The sequence below is a fragment of the Vicia villosa genome, linkage group LG1, assembly GCF_029867415.1.
Source record: "Vicia villosa cultivar HV-30 ecotype Madison, WI linkage group LG1, Vvil1.0, whole genome shotgun sequence".
NCBI lineage: Eukaryota > Viridiplantae > Streptophyta > Magnoliopsida > Fabales > Fabaceae > Vicia > Vicia villosa.
In genome coordinates this window covers 94,110,899-94,129,587 of record NC_081180.1, presented here as the reverse complement: position 1 = coordinate 94,129,587, position 18,689 = coordinate 94,110,899, and the positions used below count along the sequence as shown (strand labels likewise).

Below are 18,689 nucleotides of genomic sequence, written 5' to 3'. Positions count from 1 at the left end.
TGAACGTTATGCTTTGCCTTCTCTTGCCCTAGCACTCCTCTTAGGGTTCCTCCAATTTCACGTATGCTGTAAACTGATCACTCTTTTCCTTATTCTGGTTAAAATATTATTCCAATTTAGACTTTTTCTAATATGCCCTTCACATCTCTACTCTTCTAACTATTTCATTAGTAAACCACTTAAAAACTATTATTTAATAATTTTTAAATAATTGTCTAACAATCTCTAATTACTTTATTCACCTCACCACGTGGCCACACACCCCTACTCCCAAATTTATCTAATTTAATAATCAAATATAGTTAAATAAACACTAGAGAAATGTAATTAAATTAAGTAAAATAATTTCTAGAAAATGGAGTGTTACATCATCTTTCTAACCCTCATCTTTTATCTTTTTTTTTACTGCCTTAATGTTCTGTTTCTTTTTCACTCTAATATTAGTATTGACACTATTTACTTAATAAGTAACAAAAAGTAAAACTTAATAACGAATTTTGAATACCACAATTCATCCCCTCTTGTGCTTGAATTCACTTGTTCAACAAGTGGCATCAAAGCGTAACTCATGTTAAAGACTAATGTCTTGGGAGGAAAGATTACTTCAATCTATTCACTAAACAAACTCCATCCTTTAGTGGAGAAATGTACAGTTCATGGAAAGAGAAAATAAAGTTTTTTTAACATAGGAGAAAATGTCCATTTGCCACCCCCTAGGCAAAGAGCTAAAAAGTTTGAAAGGAGGAAAATAACTTTTTTCTGCAGAAAATGAATAAGAAGGAAGTGGAAAAGGTAGTCTGGCACAAGATATGGAAGTAAAGTGTCCGAAGATGCATATATGTACCACCCAGAATTGTTTGAATAAATGATATAACAAGAGATGCATCTTCGAACGCACCTGCAACTATTTGAATGAATGGTATATCCAGAGAAGCATATTCAGTCGCTTTTTTGTGTATACGAAGATGCATCTCCAGATTGATGTTTGGCCTAATAGAAGTGTCTCTTTAATTTGGTATGAGAAATGACTAAAATAGATGCATCAATGGATTGTATGGACAATCTAGACTTTTTATAACAACGTGGGATAAGACATAAAGGTGGAAAGAGCCATTCCCATCTCATAAGTTGGAGAAATTTCTCTTTCCACCCCGTCACCTTCTCCCACACCCTTGAGAATTCGAAAATAATGTCGGTAATTTTTGAAGATTCATCTTCGAACACACCTTTCATAAATCAAGCAGCAAATTAGTTCGAAGATGCATATTTGAAAGTTTCTAGAGTAAATTCGAAGATGCACATTCGAAAACACTCTTGAACCTATTTACTATGCATTTCATTGAAATTGGTGCCATTGTCGGGGACTCTCTTTGAATTTTAACCAATATTAAAGTTATAGAAATTGCATCCTCGCGTTCTGGCTCATGCGTCGCAACCTAACTTAAAAAACTCGGTTTTTGGAAAATCAACATGGATATTTTTGGATATGCTGTGCATATCCAAAAATACATTTTTTCGTAAAAAAAAGGTTTATTCGGAGATGCATATTCAAAAATATATTTTTAAAAAAAAGATTTATCTTGATATGCATCTTCGAAATAAAATTTTTCGTAAAAAATGAATGAGATATATCTCTGAAAATTAAGAGACATTTTTTATTTTTTTGTCAAAGACGAAGAAGAAATTAAATATTTTCTGAAAAATAAATTTGTTTGAAATATTTTATTTTTCGTCAAAGAATCTGAGGGAAGGTGACATGGTGCAAAGAGAAATTCTCTAAATCGGAGGAACCGGCCCAAAATATAGAATACACGGTTATAGGCCCAATTATATTTCGTAATTTTGGGATTGTGAAGCAGAGAAAAACCTCTCTTCTTCCTTCCCTCTCCGCCTGCGACACTGAGAGAACAACTCCATTTCTCTTTCCCGGTAAGCCTCCATCTCAATTTCACTTACAAAAAATCATTTTCATTATCGCTATTTATTTTCTTCTTAAATTATACATATTGCAAATCTACTGAGTGAGTAGTTTCTGTGAATTCGTGTTCGTCATAAGCAAACACATTTAGGTCTAACTTCCGATATGGATTCGGTCGAAAAGAGGGACGAAGAGGATTGGGAGTTTACCGATAAGAGGAAACAGAGGTCAAGGAAGCATGTGAACGGCGATGAGGCTGAAGGTGAGGTGGACGGTGAAGGCTCTGACGGAAGCGGAAGAAGGAAGCGTTCTGGGAAGGGGGATGGGGATGATTACGATTCACGGTCAAAGGCGGCGAAGAAGAGACTAGAGGAGAATACATTGGAGAAGTTGAGTAGTTTTTATGAGGATGGTGAGATGGATGGTGGAGAGAAGGGGAGGAATGCTCATAGAGGGAAGGAGGATTTTAGGTTATCGGAGAAGAGTGAAAGCGGAAGAGAGTCAAGAGAGTCGAGAGAGAAGAGCCGTGGGTCTTCTGAACAGGGTAAGAGTTCTAGAAGGAAGTGGGATGAAGTTGATGTTGTTAGTGTGAAGAAAGTACAGGATAGTGTTTCTGAGAAGAGTGATTTGAAGAGTTCTAAGGTTTCTGACGGTAAGCGAAGTGAGTCTAGGGAGAGGAGTGGATCTGGTAGAAATGAACATGGGGAGAGTAAAGTTTCTGGTAGTGATAGCAAGGTTGTTAAATCTGGGGGGAAAGAAGATAGAAGAAGTGATACTGAGAGAAGTAAGAGTAAAGGGAAGTTGGAAACGCCTGATGAAAGGATTGAGAAGCCTAGGCGTCATAGGACGCCGACTGGTTTTGATGTGGCTGAAACTGGGGACAAATTGGGGAATGCAGATGAAGATGGCAATGTGCGGGTTAGGGATAAAACTGTTAAAGAAACTGGGAATTCGACTAGATCTAGGACGCCTGAGAAGAGTGGAAAACGCCATCAAGATTCGGAGAGTTCGGAGATGGATTATGAAAAAAGTGGTAGTTTTAAAAGGAAAGAAATTGAGAGTGATAGTTATAAAGATGATAGGTCCAAAGGAAAAGATGAAAATTGGAGTGATAGGAGGAAAGATAGGGAAAGTTCGAAAGATAATTGGAAAAGGAGGCAGCAGGGTAATACTGACAGAGATTCAAAGAATGAGGATGGTGCTTTTGATCACAGCAGAGAATGGGAGTTGCCCAGACACGGTTATGATAGGATGGACAACGAAAGGCCTCACGGCCGGTTAGGTGGTAGAAAAGATGCACTCAGGGGGGAAGCTGTGAAAACAACAACTAAGTTTGGAATTTCAAATGATAATTATGATGTGATAGAGATACAGCCAAAGTTTGTTGACTACGGAAAAACAGACTCTGCATCCAACCTTAGCAAGAGAACTGAAGCTAATCAACAGTACAGTTCTAAATCAGGAGGTAATCATGAAGAACGGTCACATCATCCGGAAGAAAGAGGAAGAAAGAGTGATTTATCTGGTTCTGGGACACCTGGTGAAGATCAGAAGGAAAGATATGCTGATGATGACTATGATTCTTATGGGGGAAGAGGAAGAGGTCAGAAAAGTGTTGCAACTAATCGCAGTACCGGTGGCTCGCAGTCTCAATATGGAAATCTGGATTCTGGATCATTTAACAGAGGTGGTCCACAAGGAATAAAAGGGAACAGGGTTGGTAGAGGAGGAAGGATGAGACCTCTCGGGAGAGACAACCAGCAGGTTGGAATGCCATTGCCAATGATGGGATCACCCTATGGACCTCTTGGCATGCCTCCGCCTATGCAGACTCTTGCCCATGGTATGTCACCCGGTCCTCCAATGTCCCCTGGAGTCTTCATGTCACCATTTAACCCGGCTGGTTGGCCTGGACCCCGAGGTGTTGACATGAATATAATGGGTGTTCCACCTGCAGTGTCTCCTGTGCCTCCAGGCCCAAGATTTAATACTGCTAATATGGGGAACCCAACGAATTCTGCAATGTATTATAACCAATCAGGCCATGGAAGGGGGATTCCCCCAAGCATTTCCAGTCCTGGTTTCAATCATTCAGGACCAATGGGGAGAGGGGCACCACCTGACAAAACTCAAGGGGGATGGGCTCCACCTAAAAGTAGCGGAACTATGGGTAAAGCTCCTTCCAGAGGTGAGCAGAATGATTATTCTCAAAACTTTGTTGACACTGGTATGCGGCCTCAGAATTTCATCAGGGAGCTTGAGCTGACAAATGTTGTAGAGGACTATCCTAAGCTTAGGGAGCTTATACAGAAAAAGGATGAGATTGTGGAAAAATCTGCATCCACTCCCATGTATTACAAGTGTAATCTGAAAGAGTTTGAACTGGCTCCAGAGTTCTTTGGGACCAAGTTTGATGTCATTCTTGTGGATCCCCCATGGGAGGAGTATGCACATCGAGCCCCTGGTGTTGCTGAACACACAGAGTGCTGGACATTTGAAGAAATAATGAATCTCAAGATTGAGGTAAGCTATTATAATATTTTCACAACATTTTATTTTCTTAGTCTTATTATATTTTGAATTAGATTAGATATCTTATTTGTTCTGTTAATTTCTTAAGGCTATAGCAGATACTCCTTCTTTCATCTTCCTTTGGGTTGGTGACGGTGTAGGCCTTGAACAAGGCCGTCAATGTTTAAAAAAGGTACACTATCTGGTGCAATTGTTAATGGCATTTGACTTTAATAATTGGTTATGATTCATATATCCTATTTATTGTTTCTACTGATTCATCTCTATATATTTTGTTTTTCTTAACTGGGATTGGGACTGGGTTTCTACAGTGGGGATTTCGTAGGTGTGAAGATATATGTTGGGTGAAGACAAATAAAAGTACTGCAACTCCAGGGCTGCGGCATGATTCACATACTTTATTTCAACATTCAAAGGTTAGTTTAAATTTATTTTTTGTTGTTGTACACCCACAGGTCCCAGCTTCATTTCATCATTTGAGATTTTTGTTTTGACGTCAAATATAGTAGTATTCCTAAACTGTTTGATTTTGTTGTGGTCAAGGAACACTGCTTGATGGGCATTAAAGGAACAGTTCGTCGAAGTACTGATGGGCACATTATTCATGCCAACATTGACACGGATGTAATTATTGCCGAAGAACCTCCTTATGGTTAGTTTATCAACAGTGCCTAACTGATACCTTGCATGACTAAACCATGTTAGGCAATATTCTATCATCTTTTCCTCAGTAGGTGCTATTCCAAAATTAGTAGAAGCTCCAAAGCAATAAAATAAATATATTGCAAGATTCAAGAAATAAACAGCGAATACTTGTTATATATTACACTGTTTTGATCTGGTTTAATGATCAAATCTGAGTACAGGATCAACAGCACTCTCGCTCTAAGCTAAATAGAACAATTTGTAGTCTATGATAGCTCCTATACAACACACACCCTATTAATAGCAAATAGTAACTTCCACATATAAAAACATATTTGTCTCATAATTCTGTCTGCTTATGTGGCACTGTTAGATTAAGCCCACCTTTTTTTATTATTTATTATTATTATTATTATTATTATTATTATTACTATTATTATTATTAATTATTATTATTAATATAAACCCTTTTGACAGTTATAATTATAAACCTTTTCCACCTCCAAACACATCATAACTCTATCACTGTCAGCACAGAAGCAACCTTGTTCTCAAGGTTGAAATGTTTAAGCAAGCCCTTGTTGATCATCATTTGAACCATAGTTGTGAATCCCGGCCGAAAGCGACGCTATCCCAGGAGAGCAGAGTGGTGTTGAGGCTGGCCTCTATGAGAGCTGCCATAGCGACGCAGTTCAGCGCCCCAGCGTTCTAGGGCTTATCGAGGGTCGCGGGAGCAGAGCGGCTTCCTGGACCGGAGCGGGTTTTAACCCGCTTTTGTTAGTGTCAGAAAAACCCAAAACACCCTTAAAAATTAAACAGTTTTGAGGGTATTTTTGCCATTTTCTCTCTCTGAGCCCTAATTGCAGATGTGTCTTCCCCTCTCTCAGTGATTGTGCAGCTTGAAATAAACTTAGTTCTTCCACTTTCTTTCGTTTGATGTTCTCTTCCTCCCAACTCTATTGCCACCTTCTCTTCCTCCCAACGCCATTGTCATTCCTCCTTCTCTACGCCGTTCCAAGTTTCATCTTCCTCTTCTTTTTCCATCTTTCCCAATCCCCAGCCCAGCTTCATTTCTTTTCTTTCGTTTTCCTTTTTTTAATCATTTCGTTTCTCCCCATTTTTTCCCTTTATTTTTTCTCTATTTTCTCAGTTTCATTTCCTTTTCACTCTGGTCTTCTTCTTAAGACTTGTGGGATTTTGAAAGTTATTTTATTAAATCTTTTGCACAGATTTAGCGCACTGCTCAACATTACTAAAGAGTTTCACTAGATTATACTAGTGTGTATGCTGGTGTAAATCATGGTGTGTATGCTGGTGTGAATCAATGCAGGATATCAAGTCCTATGTTTCATTTATTTATTTATTTATTTTTACTTCAGGAAAATTATACTTAGATTTATGAGTGTTTTTGTGGGTTCTGACTTTAGTAAACTATAGTGGTATTTATATAATTTATCAAAAAAAATAAAATCAAGTATGCTATCGTACATTTAGAGTCGACCGCTCCGCTACGCTAATCGGGATTGACTGCTCTGCTTTGAACTTTATTCTGCCAATCCAGCTCTATCAATTTTCTTCGTGTCCTCAATCATCATCTCCATAATTTTAACACCCTCAATTTTCTCTTGTGAGACCTATGGAGTGGCCCTAGCCTCTAAATTGTTTTCCACATTGAAGATATTTTTCCTCTTCTTTCTTCCTATGTCTTAACATACTTAGTGACAGTGTAAGGTAGATGTTATTTTCCCCTATTCCTGAATTGTGAATTTGGTGTGTTGTTGACAACAGAACATATGCTAGAGGCAGCGGAATTTTTAATATTTTTTAAGAATTGAGTTGGGCCAGGTTGTGGGTCCTCTAGGTTTGTGCAAACCTGAAATGACTGGGGTATTCCCATAAACAATAACTGAGTAGATCCTATACACTCATGCCCAGAACTTGGCTTTTGAGCTTGATCTGAAACTGTCTCTCCATCCCTGTGCCAGAAGCAGGTCTTTGAATTATCCCTGGAAAAGAACCCCATGCTTTTTCCATATTCCTTCTGAACTAACCTAACCAAATGAATGGCCCTAGGTACAAATTGAAAGCCATGGATTATCACACGGTCCTTTTGATCACATCATTCAAGCCATTAATCCCAAAGCTAACACAACTGGTTATTCATTGAATTCCTTTTGATCACATCATTCAAACCATTAATCCCAAAGCAAACACATCTGGCTATTCATTTAATTGCGCCAATAATATTTAGAATTTTCCACCAGTGGGATTTCTCTTCGATAATTCTGCCTTTAAGTCTTCCTGTCTCATCTCTGGCCGTCCCTTCTTCAGATACCTAAACCAATGAACAATCATTGCTTTCATACAGATGAAAGTTGAAAGCTACTCTGGTTTGATATTTTGGATCTTCTGAAGAGCCACCCAGAAAAAACCTTGTCAAAAAACCAGCAAGGCCTCAGCTAGCCACCCAGCAGTATCACTTCCATCAGAGTTGGGCAATCCAACTTCCTGAATAGCCATTTTATGCTTATTTGAAACCTATATTTGATGAATGTACATTAAATTTAAAATCCCTTTATCACGTGGTTGATTAGTTCTATCATGATTAGAACCTTTTGCAGGGAAGCCTGCATTAACTGTCCCCCTTTGCTTATAGCCAATTCCTTCAACAAGAGTAGACTGGTGGTATCTAATCTGTAAGGGATTTCTTCCCATTTCTCTTACAAACAACTCTTAACTGTATAGCATCTCCCATTATTCATATTTTGTCCTTATGGTGAGAATTGGATGTCTACATGTTAGCAACATCTATGTCCTTATGGTGAGAAGTGGTGAGTCTTCTCCTTCCACTGCATTTATAAAACAACAATCCACAATTTCTGATAGCTTCTATTCTATGAAAAATCCTGTTGCCTATCTGGCGCTATTTTATCAACCTTTTTAAAAAAACTAAAACCATCAATGCTTTTTGGGCCATCTCTCTACAGACCCATCATAATTCAACCTATAAGAAGAAGCTCAGAGCAAGAACTGATGACAAATCTGATGATCTCATATTTCAACAACTTGAGATTAGTAAGGTGCAAGCATATAATTCATGTTATCATAGGGTTGAAATGAGGACTTTTAGATCCCACCGCTCTATTCATGCTGGACTAAACATACTCTCATTTCACAATCTAATATATTGCATTCATAAAACTAGTCATTACAGGACATTGTAGCCGGTTGACCCATTATACTTGTTGGCTGATAGCTTGGTTCAATGGATCAGCTTTTTCTTTGGCCTATGGAATCTTAGGAAATCCGATAGATAGCTCACTTCAAGCAACTCTGATTTCTTGTTCTTTCCTAGGCAATTTTTCATAAATCTTGTTTTCTTTGATCTTTAAGACAGACCAGAGCCACACCTTCTTTTGGCAAGGGTGCAAGCACCTTACTTAGCTTAAAAGGTTTTAAAATGATATACTTCAGTTCAGTTAGATGTTTATCATAAAATGCTTGTTTTTGTAATACACGCCTCAATGATTGCAATGTTTTTGCATGGAGGAATAAAATGGGCACCTGTTTAATTTCTTGCTCAATGCTCATATACTGCAGGTTCAACACAAAAGCCTGAAGATATGTATAGGATTGTTGAACACTTTGCTCTTGGAAGGAGAAGACTTGAACTATTTGGTGAAGACCATAATATCCGGTCCGGCTGGCTGACTCTTGGTAAAGAACTGTCGTCTTCAAATTTTAGTAAGGAGGTAAGAAATTTGAATGCTATACATCTGAACTGGGGCATCCTATCTACCGTTATTAATTAATTTTTGTTTCTTTAGAAGTCGGGTAAAATCTGCAGCCATTACTTGTTAGATGCAGTAAAATAAGCTAAAATTCATATATACTTCAAACATGCTTCTAGCCTCTGGCAATAGTTTCTTGATCTGATATAGAAGTTTTTGAAACCTATCTAACTCTTTTATTTATATATGTACAAATAAATTTGTTTTATCCAGAGATGTCATTCCCGGCCGCTATGGCCGCTATAGCGGCGCCCCGGAGCGGCGCGGCCCCCACCCGCGCGAGATGCAGGGTGCGGTGGCGGAGATGGTGTAGCGTCCGCTACAGCCGAGATCCCGGGTCGCGGATCGCGGGTCGTTCCCGGGCGGAGCGGCTTATCATGTTTTCTGTTTTTTTTTTTTGTTTTTTCTTCTGTATTTTGATAAGAAGAGGAGAAGAAATACAAGAAACAAGGTGAAAAAGTACAGGAAGCGGTGGCCAAAGAAAGAAGATGAAGGAGATACACACTTTCCAAAAAAAAGTTGAAAAGTAAAAAAGATAAATAATTTATTAAATATTGTACAGTACTACCAACAGCTATTTACAGCTGTAAAAGCTTGATGGACACTTTATTAAGCACTAGTCACAATCACAAGGCTGCGTAACTTTCCCTCACCTCTCTCTCATCTTTATTTTTCTTTTTCTTTAATTTTTAATTTCACAAACATAGGCTTAAAAATAACTAAAGTTACAAAGTCAGAGCAACTACTTCTAATACTTCTAATATAGCTGTAACTAATACCATTAATAATAAAAATAATAATAAAAAATAATAATAACAAATATCAGTTTATTCCATTATTATTTTATTAATTAGATTTTTATAAAAAATTTATGGAGTTGTGTAATTTGTATATATTATTTATTATAGATTATTATATAATTATTAATATATAAAAAAATTATCCCGCTATCCGGGATACCGCTATTCCCACTATTCCCATTCCCGGAGGTCGGCCGCTCCGCTCCGCTATCCGGGATTAACAACTCTGGTTTTATCTTCATTTTCTCCAACATCGAGATTTTCTTTTATCTTGTTTAGATAGGCACAACAGAGTTAGTGCTCATTAGTATCTTTGTTTCTTGATGCTGATCATCTGTGTTGTGTGGCTTGATTAATCACATTGAATGGATTTGGATAAATTTAGGCATATGTCAAGAACTTCGGTGACAAAGATGGGAAGGTTTGGCAGGGTGGTGGAGGAAGAAATCCACCTCCAGAGGCACCTCATTTGGTGGTGACTACTCCTGATATAGAGGCTCTTAGGCCAAAGTCCCCAATGAAGAACCAGCAACAAATGCAGCAGCAGCAGCAATCAGTATCCATTTCTTTGACGCCGGGTAACGCATCAAACAGAAGGCCCGGGAATTCACCGCAGAATCCAACTGCACTTGGTGTCAATCAAGACGCCTCTAGTTCAAACCCATCTACACCAGCTCCTTGGGCTTCTTCTCCTATGGAGAACTTTAAGGGACGTGAAGGCTCTGTATTGCCTTCAGATGATAAAGTATTTGATATGTATGGGGGGTTTAACGGACCACCACCACCAGGCTATCTAGATTTTGAATCATTCAGACAAATGAATATGTTGTAGCATAACTTTAAAGATAATGTTGCGTTATTATGTTTTGTACAATTTTTTTCCCTAAATATAAATGGGAAGAAAATTATTCGCTAAATGTCTGTTCATTCTTTTGGTAGCGCGCCCGCCATTGTGTTTTGTTAGGAGAATAAAGGAAAGCGATGGATTACTGTAAAATTGGTTACATTTTTATGTATTATTTTATCAAATGTTCTAAAGCAATAAGTTTAATAATCTACGGCCAAACCGGTAAATTGATTAAACAAATAAACATTGTTTAGGTAAAAAAAAAATACTATTCGGACATGAAAATTGAAACTATTTCATAATACATCAATAAAAAGTCATATATACCAAGATTAACTATGTAGTCACTTTGCAGAGAATCAAAACCTAATTTCTTGCATGTTGAATTTTGATTTTATTTTTATAAGTGATCGTATCTGATCAGACTGGATCATCAATGATCTTCAATAGTTGGGTTTCGAATGAATGGGGGATGTACCTGCAAGGTACTCCGATAGTTGGGCTTCGAATGAATGGGGGATGTGCCTGTAAGGTACTCCGATGCTAAAGTGAGAAGAGAGAACAATCAGTTATCTGACCGTCTAGTGAGAGAGAGTATTTATATCCCTGGTGTTGGGCCAAGATCTCCACTTCAGATTGACTGCTCAAGCCCAAAGTGGAGACTGCCAGAATTTACGTGAGTAATTGAGACCAGCACGTGGCCTTAGTCTTGGACCAACTACTCCGAAATATCAGGAGGGACGCGGTCTTTTCGAAAGTGCAAAGCTCCGTATTATTGAGTGTTGGGAGGTGGAGAACCCTACAGGAGGAGGGTCCTCGTTTACAACAGGCAAGTGGGGTAGCTTCCCTGCTGCTCCTGCCCGACACACTGCTCGGTGCGACGGTCACGACTTCATTGTTCCGAGTCAGGAATGACCTTGTCCTTTGTCGGGCAGGTGAGTATACAAAAGCGGGTTTTAAACACGTCTTTCCTTTGTCTTATGCTCGATTGGGCCTTCCAGTGTATTTGGGCTGAGTGTCGGCCCAGTACATAACAAGCTTAATGAAGAAAAGTATCCAATACTCCATAATTACAAGATGAGTTTAACATTTCTATCACCCCATTGGCATCATAATCTTTTTTCAGTGGTGGATGACATATGTTGCCAAATACAAAAGTTTCAATCTTCTAAAACACATCCAAGCGCCTATTTATACTCAAAACTGGCTGTATGAAATGTATGAATTTTCGAGAAATTTGAATGATAATAATATTTTGTATTCTAATTTTTCTAATTTGTTAATGTAACCATTATGTTGCAACTGCAAATCAGTATATTACTCTCTTTAACAAGCTTTGTCGATTAGTTAAGCAATGGTAATTCTTACAAACAAAAAGTGGTTCATTATTATTTTTTGATTTGGAGGCTCATAACTTTTGGAGTTTTGTAGTCCAGTTTTATTCTCATTATCAATAAGGAATAGAGAGGATCTCAACTTTAAACAAGTGATTAAACTACAATAAATTCATAAGCACACTACATGTTAAAAGCTTTCTTCTTTACTTTTTACACAATTTAAGTGACTATGAGGCAACAAAATTGGTTACACCTATGAATCCGAAGGTAACGATTCACTTTCTGGCTTCTGTGGTGATGACAGAGTTGCAGCAGTTTCATTAGCTGCATACAAAACATGTTCAAAGATGAAGATAAGAAACTAGCATGAAAAGATGGAAAGAAAGAAAAAGAGAGAAAGTGGTACAAAAAGACCAACCAGGAGGCTGAATTTGCTGTTCAATTTTTTCTTCTTTAGGAGAGGGTGTTTGCTCCTGCTGTTGTGCAGCAATTGCCTTTAGTTGCTCCTCTGTAATCTTAAGATACTCCTCAGAACTGTATGCTTTACTTTCATCTAGCTTCCCATCTGCATTTTCAGAAATATAATCATATTCGTGTGTTTCTTATGCGTAAAAGTCGAATTCTGTACTAGATAACTCACTAGGGTCAACCGCAGTCTGAGAACTATTGGTTATTTCAGTGGCTGACGGAGGAGAACTATTGGTAATTTCAGTGGCTGATGGAGTTGACGTGGTGTTGCGTACATTGGAAGAGTATGTGCTTTGTAATGGGTTTGTAATGTCATCAATACCAATCTCCCGTTCGAGCGTACTCTTAAATTCCCTTGAAACATCCTAAAGAAACAAAAATGGCAAGCACTGACATCAACACATCTAACGAGTGGCATATGCGTAACAAGTTTAATTTATTGACTCGATAGTATTTTGCACCAACCTGGATCTCTCTAATGGTGGGTTGAAATTCACGCAATGTTTTTCCCAGATTTCGAGCAACCTGCATTCAAAGAATACCATCATTCCCAATCACAACAACAACAAAAATTTTAGGCTACCTGCATCATAGTTCACATGGTATCACTATTCTCAACAAAGATTTAGACCAAGTATATCTATCTCTGATAAATTAATCCTGGTGATGTTTAAAATAGGATAAAACTAAGGTAGATCATGCACGTGAATTTATCTGTTGCTTAGCAGTAAAGAAGAGAAAATCTGAAGCAGAAGAGTTCCAATCCAAAAATGAAAAATATTAATTTTGCAGCAGATGGCTACATATTACAGGTAATCATCAACATCTGGCATTATTTTGCTTCTCGGAGGTTTTGCTTTTTATTAAAGATTTGACTATTTAGAATAGAGCAAGAATTATAGATCACTTCAAAACCCGTCTTTTGCAAACCACAGAACTAGTAAATATCAACAATGAAAACAACGACAGCCAAGTCTTATCCCACTAAGTGGGGTTGGCTACATGGATCAAATTCGGCCATAGTGTTCTATCCAATACCATGTTTTCATCCAATTCGTTTATCTTGAGATCTTTTTTAATAGTCTCTCTTATAGTTTTTCTAAGTTTTCTTCTACCTCTAGTTGTTTGACTCCTCTCCATCTGATATACTCTCCTTACAACAGAATTTGCAGGTCTTCTCTCTATATACCCAAATCACCTAAGTCTATTTCCACCATCTTTTCTGTTATAGGTTATAGGTGCTACCCCAATACTCTTTAATATTGTCATTTCCAATCTTATCCAGTCTAGTCTCACCACGCATCCAACGCAACATCCTAATCCCTGCTACACTTATTTTATTCTCGTGTTGATTCTTAACAACCCAACATTTTGTCCCATACAACATCACAGGTTTTATTGTTGTCCGGTAAAATCTGAATAAACGAAAGCAATTTATTATTTCTTTAGCATAAGAATGCAACATTGATACACAAACAAGCTATGAGAAAATTAATAGCTCTTCGTGTCTATGTTCATTGAAGGTGGGTAATGACATTTGATCAGCCATTCTTTCAAACATTCACCAACTGTTAATGTCTAGTCAATTGGAAGTTTACTTTACACAATCTATGATTGTTGGCATTTCTAATATCAATTTCATGAAATATCATGAGCCTTATATCCATCTTTTCCTTGCAAAGAAGGCGGAGGAACAAGTTGTCAAGAGTGTTAGAGATAAAATCATGAAACCACCCTTGGACCTCCCCTAGTTACTTAAGCTGTTAGATGACTGGCTCCTTGACTAGGTAATAAACTATGCAGCACCAACGCTTCAGGTTGAAGGTCCCGTGTCGAATGCTCACACATGAGTTTACATTCAATTGCTGATTTTTTCAAGCTACTAATAATGCGAATTGTGTCATTGTCATGTCTAGCGTTCATGTTTCGGGAATCATACTATCAAACCACTAAACAAATCAAGCTTTTAGAATAACCAAATCCTTAAAAAAGCGAAATACCATGCATTAACAGAATCGAAAGTCATCAAATATTCTTAAATTATTCACCATAAACATAATAAGCAAACTTCATTCAATCTAATATGAATTGCATAGAAAAAAGCATTCAAAATTGTAGTAAAGTAAACAACCAGAAGAAATGATGCCAAAGAAGATTAAACTAACCTCAGCAAGACCTTTAGGACCAAAAACCAACAAAGCCACAACCCCAATTACCAAAGCTTCAGGTGCTCCAACACCAAACAAAGACGCATAAACAACCTTACCCTTACACCGACCCTTTCTACCTACAAAAAGATTAAACAACAGTAAAGTAAAACAAAGTACAATTCATGAAAAACAAAACCGATAACAAAAGTTAATCGTTGATATTATATTATACCTATAAAATGAAAAAGGGGTTTTTTGGGATCAGTTGAGAAACCCAGTTGCTTCAAACCATTCCAAGGTGTGAAAAGGCGTTTACCCAATGAATAGAGATGAAAATGTTGGATTTTTGAATGTGAAGTTGGTGTACAAGTGGACAGAGACATTGAACATGTTCCTAGTTTGGGACATAACAACATGGTTGAAGATGAAGAAGCAATTGCCAGAGATGGTATCATTGGAGTTTATGAATGTTTGTGTTAGTCGAATGATGGTTGGATTTTGGTTCGGTCCTACAATCCTATCTCTAATCTAATCTAATGGCTAAACCGAAACTCTTCCCAAAATTTCAATTGGGTCTATAAATATAACCACTTTTTTTTTTAATTTAATTTTTCCATTTTTAAGTTTAAGCTTTTGAATAAAATAAGGCAATATCTCAACTAAATCCCCATGTTTTCGGAGATACACAACAAGAAGGATTTTTTTTTTTGTCTAAATTTAATTTTTTTTTGGAGCTACATTTACGAAAGTAGTTTAAAATGGTAAACGTTGAAAAAATTTAAATTAATTCAGTTTAGCGAATCTTCCGTAGATATAGTTTTCAAAAATCTTTAAAACAGAATGTTCCGTAGATGTACATAGGGGATATTATATTATATTATATTTTAAATCAACTATGTTTCACTCCAAAACTCCAATTTTTTTGTTCGACAGAATAATACAGCAAAAAAGAGTATATAAACTAGTGTAATGTCAAATCAATGTTATATAGTACATGAAATAATACATCATATACATCATTCAACGGGTGATATGTCATATACATAATCAAAATAAAGTACATCAATATAATAAAACTACAGACATCAAAATAATCAGCACGATCATTACTGTGTGTGCTGGACAACATCTGCATCTTCTCCTCTGCCTCTCGCGCCTAAGGGAAGAAAACACCCTTTATGCCTGCCTGCGCTATATCAACTATCTGACAACAGCGAGGAAGCACAACCTGAGTGTGGTCCAACTGAGACTGTTGCTCCTACAATAGCTCCTAATGTGCTGGTTTGGATGGTGATATTGAGAGACATGAAAAGGTAAGGTATGTATACCCTTGAGGCTGAGGTTATAAGTGGTTCAGCCGATGTGGTGTCCATAAAAAATGTGTCGAAGACTAAGCTATGGCACAAGAGACTTGGCTATGCCAGTGAAAGAGGCATGGTCGAATTGTCTAAACAAAATCAGCTACGTGGTGACAAGATCGAAAAGCTGGAGTTTTGCGAACCTTGTGTATTTGGTAAATCTTGTAAGGTGAAGTTTAACAAAGGTAAACAAAAAACACATGGATCTCTTGATTATATTCAGGATGATCTTTGGGGGTCTGCAAGGTGTTCTTCACATTCTGGTGCAAGGTATTTTCTATTCATAGTTGATGATTATTCAAGAAAGTTATGGGTATTCATTTAGAAAGCTAACGATGAAACTTTTGAAACTTTCAAAAGTTGGAAGACTCTGATTGAAAACCGAACTGGAAAGAAAGTCAAAAGGTAAAGAATAAACATTGGTATTGAATTTTGCAATGAGGTGTTCGACAGCTATTGTGTTATGTCAAATATTGCAAGGGACAAAACTACTACAAGTACTCCCCAGCAAAATGGTCTAGCTGAAAGGTTTAATCAAACCATTTTGAAAAGAATTAGATGCATGTTGGTTAGTGATGGAGGAAGAAGGTGTTTTGGGATGAGGCTGTTTCGACAGTAACGTATCTGATAAATAGATGTCCCTCGAATGCCTTAGGGGTGAAGACACCCGAAGAAGTTTGGTCGAGACATCCATATAATCTCGACAGACTTAAAGTATTTGGTTGTGTAGCCTCTGCTCACATTAGGTAAGATAATATCGAACCTAGAGCTCTAAGATGCATGTTCATGGAGTACCATGATAGTGTCAAAGCTTATAGGTTGTGATGCCTATAGCCAGGTAGCAGGAGGTGTGTCACAAGTTGAGATGTAGTTTTCAATGAAGCAGAAATGACGTTCAAGAAAATTAATAATGTTGGTCGAAATGTAGAAATATATGAAGAGGAGCTGGAACAGGAAGAGGTTCCTGTTGAGGTGGAGCAAAATGATACTGAATTGCATGACCCATATGAAGTCGAAGAAGAAGCAGAAGTTGTTGATGAAGATGAGAAAGCTGAATGACTACTTGTTGGCTAGATACTGGTCGAGAAGCGTCATTAAGCCACCTCAGAGACTTGGTTATGCAGATCTCATAGCTTTTTCCTTAATCTCTGCAAGTGAGATTCTTGATGAAGAACCTAGAGACGACAAGGAAGCTATAAGAAGTCGAAATAAGAATAAATGGTTAAAGGACATGGATGATGAGATGAAATCTCTTCATGATAACCACACTTGGTAGATGATTAAAAAACCTACAAGAGCCATGTTAGTCAATTGTAAGTGGATTTTCAAGGTTAAGGAAGGAATCGAATGAGTGATGTCGAAGAGTTACAAGGAAGGATTGGTTGGTATGGGTTCACTCAGAAAGAATGAGTCGACTTCAATGATGCGCTCTCACTTGTTGTGAAACATAGATCCATTAGAATATTGTTAGCCATGGGGGCAAAGTTTGACCTAGAACTTGAACAAATGGATGCGAAGACCGCTTTCTTGTATGGTGATCTAGATGAAACAATCTTGCTGAGGAAACCTGAAGGGTATGCAGAAAAGGAAAAGGAAGATTATATGTGCAAGCGTAATAGATCTTTATATGGACTGACACAATCTCCTAGACAATGGAATAGGAGATTCGACAAGTTCATGGCACACATAAGTTTCACTAGGAGCTAGTTCGACCACTGTGTGTATTTTATATTTCGATCTGGAAATTCACTTGTTATTTTGTTGCTTTATGTGGATGATATTCTCATAGCAAGCAACAATGTCGAGGATGTAATAAAGGTGAAACTTGAACTCAATAAGGAGTTCGACATGAAGGATCTGGTAGTTGCTTCTAGGATTCTTGGGATTAACATCCAGAGAGATTGAAAGCAGTCAAGATTATGCTTATCTCAAGAGACATACCTGAAGAAGATTCTCGATAAATTTGGTATGTCAAATTCAAAGTCTGTGTTGTAACACCAATTAATCCTCAGTTCAAGCTAAGTACGACTCAAAGTCCTGGTACTGAAACCGAAAGAGCCTATAGGAATAGCATTTCATATACTAGTATAGTAGGTTCTGTGATGTATGTTATGGTCTGTACAAGGCTAGACATAGCCTACGGAGTAAGCCTTGTAAGCAAGTATGTGGCCAATCCTGAGAAGGCATATTAGCAAGTGTTGAGATAGGTCTCTGAACAGAGTCCTAATTTATGTTAGAGCTTGTGATGATAGTAACAAAGTAAAAATCGAAGGATTTGTCGACTATGATTATGCAAGTTGTATGGATTCTAGAAAATCTATTTCTGAATATGTTTTCACTATGTTTGGCACAACAATCAGTTGGAAAGCGACACTTCAAAAGGTTGTCGCCTTATCAACCACTGAAGTGGAATATATTACCCTCGGTGAAGCTATGAAAGAAGCATTGTGGATTGAAGATTTTGCTAAGGAGCTGAAACTTCAAGGTCGAGTTATCACTATTAAATGTGATAGTCAAAGTGTCATAAATCTGTCGAAGAATTCAACCAATCTTGAACGAACCAAACACATCGATGCAAGGCTACATTTCGTCAGAGAGATAATCGAGCATGAAAAAGTCCAAGTGCTTAAGGTTTCGACAAATCCAATGTTGTTGATCTGATCACCAAGACATTGTCAAGCAGCAAGTTTTTCCACTGTATGTAGTTGATAAAGTTACATGAAGAATGCTAGTTTGTTTCCTTGATGTTGTAGAGTTTGTTCCAAGGTGAAGATTTGTAAGATTTTGGATCAAACTCTAGTGTAGACAGGGATAGCTTTTTTATTCAACAGAGTGTAAGTATG

General features: G+C 37.5%; 2 protein-coding genes across 2 annotated transcripts; one reads left to right on the top strand and one right to left on the bottom strand.

The window, feature by feature from the left end:
- The first annotated feature begins 1,807 nt into the window (after positions 1–1,807).
- LOC131643577 (N6-adenosine-methyltransferase non-catalytic subunit MTB) lies at positions 1,808–10,603 on the top strand. Its single transcript, XM_058913837.1, has 7 exons — positions 1,808–1,929; positions 2,057–4,441; positions 4,539–4,622; positions 4,762–4,866; positions 4,994–5,102; positions 8,696–8,847; positions 10,072–10,603. Exons 2-7 carry the CDS (start codon positions 2,084–2,086, stop codon positions 10,516–10,518), a joined length of 3,255 nt encoding a protein of 1,084 aa, XP_058769820.1. The 5' UTR covers positions 1,808–1,929; positions 2,057–2,083; the 3' UTR covers positions 10,519–10,603.
- Positions 10,604–12,010: 1,407 nt separating this feature from the next.
- On the bottom strand, positions 12,011–15,045 carry LOC131643578 (sec-independent protein translocase protein TATB, chloroplastic). The gene is made up of 6 exons (XM_058913838.1): positions 14,721–15,045; positions 14,504–14,625; positions 12,804–12,863; positions 12,511–12,703; positions 12,289–12,435; positions 12,011–12,194 (listed from the first exon to the last, which is right to left on the bottom strand). Exons 1-6 carry the CDS (start codon positions 14,941–14,943, stop codon positions 12,124–12,126), a joined length of 816 nt encoding a protein of 271 aa, XP_058769821.1. The 5' UTR covers positions 14,944–15,045; the 3' UTR covers positions 12,011–12,123.
- Between the last annotated feature and the right edge of the window lie 3,644 nt (positions 15,046–18,689).

Excerpts from the sequence above, each read along its gene's own strand:
- LOC131643577 (XM_058913837.1), top strand. The coding sequence starts at position 2,084 with ATGGATTCGGTCGAAAAGAGGGACGAAGAGGATTGGGAGTTTACCGAT. Across the intron at positions 5,103-8,695 it reads TGCCGAAGAACCTCCTTATG|GTTCAACACAAAAGCCTGAA; the intron begins GTTAGTTTATCA and ends CATATACTGCAG. Across the intron at positions 8,848-10,071 it reads CTTCAAATTTTAGTAAGGAG|GCATATGTCAAGAACTTCGG; the intron begins GTAAGAAATTTG and ends GGATAAATTTAG.
- LOC131643578 (XM_058913838.1), bottom strand. The coding sequence starts at position 14,943 with ATGATACCATCTCTGGCAATTGCTTCTTCATCTTCAACCATGTTGTTA. Across the intron at positions 12,864-14,503 it reads GTCCTAAAGGTCTTGCTGAG|GTTGCTCGAAATCTGGGAAA; the intron begins GTTAGTTTAATC and ends CTTTGAATGCAG. Across the intron at positions 12,195-12,288 it reads ACAGCAAATTCAGCCTCCTG|CTAATGAAACTGCTGCAACT; the intron begins GTTGGTCTTTTT and ends TTTTGTATGCAG.